Source organism: Hibiscus syriacus, unplaced genomic scaffold (assembly GCF_006381635.1).
Source record: "Hibiscus syriacus cultivar Baekdansim isolate YM2019G1 unplaced genomic scaffold, ASM638163v2 tig00110610_pilon, whole genome shotgun sequence".
Lineage (NCBI taxonomy): Eukaryota > Viridiplantae > Streptophyta > Magnoliopsida > Malvales > Malvaceae > Hibiscus > Hibiscus syriacus.
Window position 1 is genome coordinate 3556161 of NW_024062800.1, and position 11345 is coordinate 3567505.

The 11345-nt window shown below is 37.2% G+C and overlaps 2 protein-coding genes across 2 annotated transcripts; both read right to left on the reverse strand.

Annotated features, from left to right (window-relative positions):
• Positions 1 to 689: 689 nt before the first annotated feature.
• Positions 690 to 2700, reverse strand: LOC120135424 (probable LRR receptor-like serine/threonine-protein kinase At1g74360). The gene has a single exon (XM_039151683.1). The coding sequence runs from the start codon at positions 2625 to 2627 to the stop codon at positions 825 to 827; it is 1803 nt and encodes a 600-aa protein (XP_039007614.1). The 5' UTR covers positions 2628 to 2700; the 3' UTR covers positions 690 to 824.
• Positions 2677 to 8118, reverse strand: LOC120135632 (probable LRR receptor-like serine/threonine-protein kinase At1g74360). Its single transcript, XM_039151879.1, has 3 exons — positions 7788 to 8118; positions 7207 to 7623; positions 2677 to 2681 (listed from the first exon to the last, which is right to left on the reverse strand). Exons 1-3 carry the CDS (start codon positions 7846 to 7848, stop codon positions 2677 to 2679), a joined length of 483 nt encoding a protein of 160 aa, XP_039007810.1. The 5' UTR covers positions 7849 to 8118.
• Positions 8119 to 11345: the final 3227 nt, after the last annotated feature.

The following is an 11345-nucleotide window of genomic DNA, read 5'->3' on the forward strand; positions in this document are numbered from 1 at the left end:
AAACAAAACAAAAGATGAAGAAGAAAGACAAACAAGAGAGGAGAGTCAAACGGTTGGTCAGAAGGTATCTCGCATGGTCAAATAGTGCTAGCTTAGTTGATTTAACATGTCACATCAGCATTTTTTATTGCAGTAATAGTTATTAACGACGAGTGATCGATTTATTAAAAATTGATAACGGTAGTGACCAATTTATTACTTTTAAAACTTTAGTGGGGAAAAACAAGAACTTACTCAAATATTAGTGACTATTTGTGTAGTTTACCCTTTAATAATAACAACTAAAAAAGTGTTGTTACCATAAACTAGTTTGCCAAAATGAAAATAGTTTTCCTTCATCTTTATATTGTGTGTAAACTATGGTTTTAGTCATTATATTCTAATTTAATCAATTTTAGTCCCTACACTTTTTAAATTTTTAAATTCCTATCATAATTCAAAAATAAAATGACATTATAACAAATTTACAATGTTAATATGAAAAATAACTATCACATAGGTACTCAAACTTGAAAAAAAACTAATTTAGTCTGTTTGTCACATCATCAGCCACGTTGAAGTATCATGTCAGTATCGTAACGGTCAACGATGGAAATCGTTGGTCAAATAACTACATTTGGTTCATTTTATAAGTTAGAGGGCCACGTCGAATGCAAAACAATATCGAGGGCTACATTGGTCTTTTTAGACAATTACAATAACCTCAAGTACCATTTTGCCAAAATAACACATCTAAGTATATATTTATGTATTCATATGTCCTCTCCCCCCCCCCTAATTTAACAGTCCCTTCCCTATAGTTAAAAAGAGAAGATTCTCTTTCACTAAAGATTTATTCCACCATTCTTCTTTAATGGCCGAACTACCTTCAACCGATGCATGGCTTCAACCTTGTTCACGGCCCATTTCGGCTGAGTTTTCCGAACACAAAAATATAACATTACCATTCCTAATGTCATCCCGCATCCGTACTCCATTAACAATGCTTTCCACCAAAATCCTTTTTCACTTTCTTCACTAGATTTTGATCCATTTTCGTTTTCCAACTTTAATGCTGGAACAGTTGGATCCTTCCATTTGGACACTCGGCTCTGCAACAATGGATTCCCCAAATAAGATTCTTCCTCGAATGTCGCTAGTTGCCCAAAATCTGGAATTTTTCCAGCAATCTGAGGGTTGAATGAAATGTTGAACTTGCTTAGCTCGTTCAAGCTGTTGAGGTTACCTGGAAATGTGCCTGAAAACTCATTGTGTGACAAATCAAGATTCTGTAAGCAGTTCAGGTTCCCAATTTCCATTGGAATTTCTCCTGAAAATTTGTCCCAGGAGATATTTAAGACCACAAGCGGCAAGTTCCCAATCTCTGTAGGAAGTTTCCCATTGAATTGATTGTAACTCAAATCCAACACACTCAAATGCTGCATGTTACCAATACCTGAAGGGACCTCCCCTGAAAATCGATTCCCAGTGAGTTGAAGATATCCCGAGACTCGATATTTTCGAACAGGTGAATCTTTGACACAAACTTGGAAAAAACCATGTCCTTGAAGCAACTGATTCCATATGTTCTTGCAAATCTTCCTGGTAAGAATTGTGTATATAAAACCAAAAGGGGAGTAATCTATTGTTAGCAACCTCTCGGTCACCAAGCAGTCGCTAGGACCGGTAACCATCGGGTTACTTTGGCGGTTCGATTCGAATGTTGGAGTGGGATTTCTTCCAATATTTGTTAACCGATGGGGTAATCTTCCGGATAGTTGATTGTTGGCTAGGTTTAGCCACAATAAACTTCTGCAGTTTCCAAGCTCTCCAGGGATTTCACCAGTGAGTGAGTTGTTTGCAAGCATTAACCACAAGAGAGATCTTAAGTTTCCGATGGAAGGCGGAATCGATCCGACGAGCCGATTGAAGGAAAGATCAAGAGCTTGTAGTTGGGACAAGTCTCCATACTGTGGTGGTATGGCACCAGTAAATTGGTTGTAGGCCAAGACTAAGAACTTCAAGCCTACCATTTGTGAGATTTCAGCAGGTAAAGGTCCAGAAAAATTGTTGTAGCTTAAGTCTAGTCGAGATAGATTTGTTAGCTTGTGAATCACGGAGGAACTTAATCCATCTGTATATGAATTCCCTTGAAGAACAAGAGATTTCAACTGTTTGAATCGACCAAAAATCTCTTGCATTTGTCCACCAAAATTGTTCATACTCAAATCAAGAACGGCCAAGTTCCTAAGATTCAAAAGAGATTCCGGAATCACTCTGGAAAAAGAGTTGTCTCCCAATAGTAAGCCTTCAAGGGTGGAAATCGATCCAAGCTCTGATGGAAGTGACCCTGAAAATTTGTTTCCCCACAGGTTCAACATAACCAAATTCTTACAACTCGAAATCTCCCTGGGAAGTTCTCCCCGGAACTCGTTTACCGATAAATCCAAGCCTTTCAGAGCACAATTCTCTGAAAAACTTGAAGCAGGAACTGGTCCGGTGACAAAGTTTTCAGAAACTGAAAACTCCACTAGCCTTGAAAAACCTGTCCAAATATTACCAGTAAACTTGTTGGAGCTCAAATCTAGATACTGCAGATTCAAGCACCCATCAAAGAACTCGTCGATTCTACCGGAAAAATCGTTCATCGAGAGGTTTGCAACAACAAACCTGTTGCAAATTGCAGGGAAACTAAAGTTAACCTCACCATGAAACCGATTAGTGGATTGTTATGTATGGCTCATAAAAAGTCTCGTTGTGGGGTTACGAATTATGTGGGTTGGGGGTGTGGGGGCGCAGCCCCCGCGGTACGGTATAGGGTTGATTTTGTAATTATGTACCAGGGTTTTCTATTATAAATAGAGATGTAACCTAGACCTAAAAAGATCATTGAATAAAACTTCTAGCGCCGCCTAGGCACCGAGGACGTAAGCACATTGCCGAACCTCGTAAAATTCTCGTGTTCTTTCGTTTTCTTTACCCGTTTTCGTCAACAATTGGTATCAGATGTCAGGAGCAAAATTCGAAGTCGCGAAATTCGATGGTCAGGGTAACTTCGGATTATGGCAAACGAGGGTGAAGGATCTATTGGCGCAGCAAGGGATCTTGAAGGCTTTGCGACCTACAAAGCCGGCGTCGATGGATGAGGAAGATTGGGAAGAATTGCAGCAGCGAGCGGCAGGAACCATACGATTATGCTTGGCGGACGAGGTCATGTATCACGTCATGCATCTATCGTCTCCAGACGAAATTTGGAGGAAGTTGGAAAGTCAGTTTATGTCCAAATCCTTAACGACAAAACTGTATCTGAAGCAGCGGTTGTATGGGCTGAAGATGCAGGACGATCACGATTTGGCGCAACACGTGAATGTCTTCAATCAAATCGTTTCTGATCTGGCTCGGCTTGATGTGAAAATTGAGGATGAAGACAGAGCGATGATTCTGTTGTGTTCGTTGCCTTCCTCTTACGAACACATGGTGACTACTCTTACATATGGGAAAGAGACTATCAATGTTGAGGAGATTACTGCAGCCTTGTTGGCTCACAACCAGCGGAAGCAGAATGCAGGGGAAAGCTCTCAAGCCGATAGCTTATATGTCAAGGGTAATCGAGATCGTGGACGGAAGCCAGAGAAGGCAGGGTCCGGGAAGCGGAATTCCAGATCCAAATCCAGGGATAAGAAGACGATTCACTGTTACAAGTGCAAGGAGGCGGGACATATGAAGGGAGACTGTCCGAAGTTGAAAAAGCAGACCGATGAGAAGCGTGATGGCTCATCCAAGTCTGTGAACGTGGTCGAGGATGATACTTCTGATTGCAGTGAGGGTGATATGCTTTCTATTTCAACGACACAATTGACGGATGCTTGGATTCTTGATTCTGGATGTTCTTATCACATCACGCCAAATAGGGAATGGTTTTCGACATACAGGCCGGTTAATTCTGGTTCGGTTTATTTGGGTGATGATCGATGTTGCAATATTGTTGGTATTGGTGATGTCAGAATTAAGATGCACGATGGCTCCGTTCGGACGTTGAGTGGTGTTCGACATATCCCAGACTTGAAGAAGAATTTGATTTCCTTGGGCACTTTGCACAAGAATGGTTTTATCCCTAAGGCTGACGAGGATAGGGAAACCATTCGGATTGTTAAAGGAGCATTGACTGTGATGAAAGGCAAGATGACTGCAGGGAATATCTACAGATTGTTAGGGAGTACCGTTGCAGGTGGAGTTCACTCTGTTGAGTCCTGTGATGATACGACAAAATTGTGGCATATGCGCCTTGCTCATCTTAGTGAACGTGGTATGGCAGAATTACACAAGAGAAACTTGTTGCATGGTGTCAAAAGCTGTAAGCTCGACTTTTGCAAGTATTGTGTTCTTGGTAAACAGACTAAAGTCCGTTTCAAGACTGCGAAGCACACAACTCAAGGGATTCTTGATTATGTGCATTCTGATGTATGGGGGCCTTCCATGACATCGTCTTTGGGTGGATCTAGGTACTATGTTACTTTTATTGATGATTTTTCACGGAAAGTTTGGGTGTATTTTTTGAAACAGAAATCTGAAGTTTTTGAGAAGTTCAAGCTGTGGAAAGCTGAGGTAGAAAACCAAACAGGACGAAAAATCAAGTGTTTGCGGTCTGACAATGGTACGGAGTACACAGATTCACAGTTCCTACAATTCTGTAAGGAGCATGGGATTCAGAGGCATTTTACAGTGCGCAAGACACCACAACAGAATGGTGTTGCGGAACGAATGAACAGGTCGTTGAATGAAAGAGCCAGATGTTTGCGGTTGAATGCGGGGCTTCCCAAACACTTCTGGGCTGAGGCTGTTAACATGGCATGTTACCTTATCAACAGATCGCCAAGGGCATCGCTGGCTGGGAAAGTTGCAGAAGAGGTATGGACTGGTCATGATGTTAGTTTTGATAACTTACGGATTTTTGGTTGTCCTGCTTATGTGCATGTACCTGCTGATGAGAGATCCAAACTTGATGCAAAATCGAAGGAGTGTATTTTTCTGGGTTACAAGAAAGGTGTCAAAGGATTCAAGTTCTGGGATCCAGTTGCGAAGAAAGTTGTGATTAGTAGAGATGTCGTTTTTGATGAACAGTCTATGTTGCAGCAGAAGCAAGACACGACAGTGGTAGATTTCGAGCAGTTTCCAGTTGAGAAACCAGAAACTTCTCAACCGACTTCTGGTGGTTCCACTACGGATGATTTGCAGGATTATAGTCTCGCCAGAGACAGGGTGAGACGGACGAATATAAAGCCTCCGAACAGATTGGGTTTTGAAGACTTGGTATCTTTGCACTTACTGTTAGCAGTGATGATCCAGTTACTTTTCATGATGCCGTTACTAGTCAGGAAAACGACAAGTGGATGGCAGCCATGGTTGAGGAGATGGAGTCTTTGAATCACAATCGCACATGGGAGTTAGTTCCCCTTCCTGAGGGTAAGAAGCCGATTGGTTGCAAATGGGTGTATAAGAAGAAACCAGCAGTAACAGAAAAAGAGGGGGAGAAGTTCAAGGCTCGTTTGGTAGCGAAGGGTTTTTCACAGCAGAAAGGAGTTGATTATGATGAAATCTTTTCTCCTGTGGTCAGGCACACTTCAATCCGAGCAGTACTTGCATTGGTGGCTAGTTGGGATTTGCATTTAGAGCAGATGGATGTTAAAACTGTTTTTTTGCATGGTGATTTAGAGGAGCAGATCTACATGCGGCAACCTGAAGGTTTCACTCAACCTGGAAACGAACATTTAGTTTGCAGATTGAAGAAATCTTTGTACGGGTTAAAACAGTCTCCGAGACAGTGGTATAAACGGTTTGACTCCTATATGATCAAGATTGGCTACAACCGATGTGAGTATGATTGTTGTGTCTATGTTAAGAGCCTTGATGATGGTTCTTTTATTTTTCTATTACTGTATGTTGATGATATGTTGATTGCTGCGAAGAACATGGATGATGTTATCGGTTTGAAAACTTTATTGAGTCAGGAATTTGATATGAAAGATTTAGATGCTGCAAAGAAAATTCTTGGAATGGAAATTTGCAGGGACAGAGACTCAAGGAAACTGCGGCTATCTCAACGGGGTTATGTTGAGAAAATGCTAGAAAGGTTTGCGATGAGCAGCGCAAAACCAGTTAGCACTCCATTGGTGAATCACTTTAAGCTCTCATCAGAACAGTGCCCCAAGACAGATAAGGAAGCTGAAGATATGGCAAAGGTTCCGTATTCTAATGCTGTTGGCTGCTTGATGTATGCGATGGTATGTACTCGTCCTGATTTAGCTCATGCTGTTAGTCAAGTTTGTAAGTACATGTCTAAACCTGGTAAGCAACATTGGGAAGCAGTCAAGTGGATCTTTCGGTACTTAAAGGGTACTGTGGGACATGGAATTGTTTTTGGGAGTCAGCGGGATAACCCTTTGGTTGTAGGATATGTGGATTCAGATTATGCAGGTGACTTGGATAATAGAAGATCTACGACAGGGTATGTGTTTACTCTTGGTGGAGGGCCTATTTGCTGGAAGTCTACTGTTCAATCTGTCGTGGCACTATCTACAACTGAAGCTGAATACATGGCAGCGGCTGAAGCTGCAAAAGAAGCTTTATGGCTTACTGGTTTAGTGAAGGAGTTGGGTGTTCAACAAGGTGGAGTTCAATTGCTTTGTGATAATCAAAGTGCTATTCACTTGGCTAAGAATCAGGTGTATCGTGCTAGAACTAAACATATTGATGCAAGGTTCCACAAGATCAGAGAGTTGGTTGCATCTGGAGAGGTTTTGTTTCAGAAGGTACATACTGATGAGAATGCCGCTGATATGTTCACCAAGCCAGTTACGACAGACAAGTTCAAGCATTGCTTGGACTTGTTGAATGTTTCGAGTTGTTAAAGAAGCAAGGTAACCCAACCCACATTGAAGTTTCCAAGGGGCAGGATATTCGCCAAGGTGGAGATTTGTTATGTATGGCTCATAAAAAGTCTCGTTGTGGGGTTACGAATTATGTGGGTTGGGGGTGTGGGGGTGCAGCCCCCGCGGTACGGTACAGGGTTGATTTTGTAATTATGTACCAGGGTTTTCTATTATAAATAGAGATGTAACCTAGACCTAAAAAGATCATTGAATAAAACTTCTAGCGCCGCCTAGGCACCGAGGACGTAAGCACATTGCCGAACCTCGTAAAATTCTCGTGTTCTTTCGTTTTCTTTACCCGTTTTCGTCAACATGGATAAATCAAGCTTCTGTAAACTGGTCAACCGAGTCAACATTAGCTCACCACCAAGAATATTATGTGATAAGTTGAGGTATACGAGGCTGTGGCATCTGTTTAGATCGTCTGGAATCACTCCCTTTAGTGTGTTTCTCGACAGATCGAGATGTTGAAGATGAGTCAAAGCTGAGAAGTTGTTGAACATTTCCCCAGAAATCTTGCTGTTAGAGAGGTTAATACCAGTAACTCTATCAGGAGAGCAGAAGATTCCATGCCATTCGCATGGATTTGAGCTCCACAGATTCCATTCCGAGTACCTTCCTCGATTCACTCGGTTTTGTTTTTCCAGAAATGATTTCAAGTTGAGCAGGATTTCTTTGTCTGTGCTTAGAGAATTTCCTGAGACAGTAAAAACAGCTGCAAATCCAAAGAACAAGTTCAACATAAGCAATCCATATCCTATTTCATAAAAAAAGGCTCAAAGTAACTACAAGAACCCAAGATTTAAGTAATTAGTGAGAACTAATATAACAAAGTTTAAGTAATTTAGTGAGAACTGAAAGAAGAGTGTTATCTTGAACCTGTGATTAGGAGTAAGACCCTGAGCATGACTATGGAAATTATGGTCTTGTCTTCTAACATGGTCTTGTTTTGCTTATTCCTGTCTGAAAAATTAAGCTTGTAGGAACGAGTTCTTTAAAGAGCAAACAATCAACGGAAACATGAAATCCCAGATTAAAACAAATATGGATTCTTCTCTTGAAAATTATGGGAAATAAGAAGGAAAATTACTAAGAATTGTGACCTTAGAAGAGTCGATTGGTCGTAATGAGTACGTAGTTTTGATATAATCCAGCTTGATTGACCCGGTTATATGCTCGACTTGACTTTGCCAAAACAAAATTCGAATGGTCAAGGCACAAAGCCGTGTTTTCTCAGTAATTTAGATCCCAACGTCTTAATTACTACTGGTAATAATAAATTAAATCATGTTGGTTTCATAAATTAATAATAATGAGAAAGCTGATTTGACATGCGTGACTTTTTCCCCTTATGTCCCCACTCCTTTAGCCGGCATTTTAGGTAATATATTTTCCAGGCCGACAGTATAATAGCTATCTTACAACAACTTTGCAAAACAAAATGACAACTATATTTCGTTACCAGGAGAGTTATTCAAACAACAGGCAATGGCTGCACTGCTAATAGATAAAAAAAAGGGAAAAAAAAAACTAAAATAGCAAACTTCATGTGTTGTGGCCTTGTGGGCACAGTGAAGTGCAAGTTGGTATGAATCTGAATCTCTGGTTGGATTATAGATTTTGGGCTTCATTCTTACTTCACATGAAACTAATCAAGCATGGAGCAATTCTTGTGTTTTCATTTTTTTTTCCTTCAATGATATCATTTTCAGTAGGGTAAACTACTCCTTGGTATATATTTTACATGGAGCAATTGTTGTGTCCTACATATTCTTGTATTTTGCAAACCGAAAAATAATTATAATGATATCAACATTAAAATAGATCACACATAAAAGACGAGATTTAATATAGTTTTATCTTATCTACCCTATAGATAAGAAAAATAATAATCTACTATAAATATAGATATTACAAAGAGTGCAAGTACATGGTATCTCATTTATCTCAAAATTCAATATATAAATATTAAAATCCGATATATCCCAAAATATTTTTCAATACATCTACAGAACTCATTTTTCGTAACGTAAACCTCAAATACTACACAAACTATAAAATGATTATATCTCTCTAAAAATAATTTTCCCATGATTCTAAATTCTAAAAGATCATCAAAATACTTGGTTATCAAGAATATTTGTTCATAAGAATTATTAGTTAAATAAATTTAATCACCGTGTAATAATCTTTTATTGGTAGAAGTCCAATAAAATACAATTTGATTTTTTTAATTATAATTTGAGTAAATATTTAATAATCTCTCCTTGAAACAAATTTTATTAAAAAAAATCAATCTTTGAATTTTCAATAAATTCAATTCTTGCGAAAGTCTTATTCATTAAAGTTTCACTGACAAGTTTTTAACAGCTTAAATTTTTATGTAATATTCTTTGAAGAACCGCTAAATTAATTGAGAATTACTCTCTTACAAATAAAAACTCATTGCAACAAAACTTATCTTACATGTCTCCATTACCACAAACTTTCAGTAATAATTTTTTTTAAAAATTTTATAACTTGAACTATAGTTCTTACATCACTTGTTAGTGATTTATAAGAGAAAAATAATCAAAACGATATCAATGTAGAAATAGATCACACACAAGAGACAATATTTAATATGGCTCGATCTTTCCTACCTCTACTGTTTATAAAAATGATAATTCACTGTAAACATTAAGATCACATAGAGTACATATTCATAATATCTCATGTATTTAAAAACTCAATATATATATCAAAATCAAGTGTGTCCCAAAACACACTTAATATTCATACAAAACTTATTTTTGTAATGTAATTCCTAAAATTTTTTATTACATTTAAAAAAAATAATTTTCGCTCATAGTTATATAGTTTAAACATATTGTTTATTTATAAAGTCAAATATGGGGTCACCAATAGTTGTTATTCCATAAAAAATTTAACTAAATAAACTTTAATCACCAAGTAATTTTTAACTAGTAGAATTACAATAAAATACAAATTAACTTCTAATTAGAATTTGAGTCAATGTAATAATTTTCTTATAATTCTAAAGGCTATGAGCCAAATACTTTGTCATCAAACATCATTATTCTATAAGAAGTTTTTAACTAAATAAACTCAACCACCAAGTAATCTTCAATCAATAGAATTACACCAAAATAAAAATTAATTTCTACCTGAAATTTGAGTTAATATCTAATACTTTCTGCTTTGGTTACTCGACTATCTTTTTAAATCATACTTAACTTATATTTTGTTTCTGTTTTGATAAATGTAGTTAAGTTTGACCATTGACTTAACAAAAATAATAATGTGACATAATATGATAACCATTTTAATATCAAAACTTATGATTTCTATCCAATTGATCCCAATTCAAAATAATTTACATGCAACATCAAATAGATTGTTTTAGTATCAGAAAATTTACATATTTACTCTAAAGATTGTTTTAGGTGACTTTCAAATAGATTTATATGCAACATCAAATTATGCAAATTTACAATAGTGATCAATTTAGCTCTTTAATTTGCATATTTATGATTCATAACAAGTCAAACATACATACAAAGGTTCTAGAAGTCTTAATCATGCATCATATACTTTAATGCTATGTAGAAACATTATAATCTCAAAAATCATCATACTTGATTATTAAAAGCGTAGAAAATATGACTTCACAAAATCAAGTAAACATTGTAAATTTAAGGCCAAAATTATAAACAAAAATATACAAGGCCATAAATATGCACCTCATGCAACATTAACTCTCCTTACTAATTGTACTTAAGCACTACATGGAACATTAATTCTCCTTACTAATTGTACTGAAGCACTACATGGAGACACTCAGTCGTGCTTAAAATGGCAAAATCAAACAAATCAACATGACAAAGTAAAATTTCATGAAATTAAAAATTTTACCACTTGAATTAAGGTAATTTGATTAGGCCTCCCTTTATTCAAGGGTCATTCCTTCTTGTGTGTGTATAGCTTCTAAAATTATTTACTTTACTCAGCTCCAACACACCTACAATGGATAATTATACATGTTTTGGTACCCAAATTGTTTTGGGTCCATTGAAATTAATCTAAAACAATCTAGTCTCAAGAAAAGGGGTTAAACTTGTACTTTACAGTGATGATTGAGCATTGGCCAAGATTAGATGGCAAGATACAACCGTGTAGAGATTGAGATTTTACCTTGGTTGTTTAGAAAAAAAAAAATTGAAATTGATAAATAATGTTATTCACATGATCTGCAAGATAAAAGAAATAGTAGCAGCACTTATGCCTATTAATGCAGAAGCATACTTGAGAGATATCATGTTCCAACGGATAGAAGAAAAGAAATGACAAAATGAACGATAAAAAATAAGCTGACATGAAGAGAGACCAACGACTACAACTGTTTGGGTAAAAAGATGAAACCTACGGAGAATGTCT

Bases quoted from the DNA above. Each gene is read 5' to 3' on its own strand.
- LOC120135424 (XM_039151683.1), bottom strand. From the start codon at position 2,627: ATGAACGATTTTTCCGGTAGAATCGACGAGTTCTTTGATGGGTGCTTG.
- LOC120135632 (XM_039151879.1), bottom strand. From the start codon at position 7,848: ATGTTAGAAGACAAGACCATAATTTCCATAGTCATGCTCAGGGTCTTA. The intron at 7,624-7,787 runs GTTCAAGATAAC...TTGGATTTGCAG, and splicing joins GGTCTTACTCCTAATCACAG to CTGTTTTTACTGTCTCAGGA.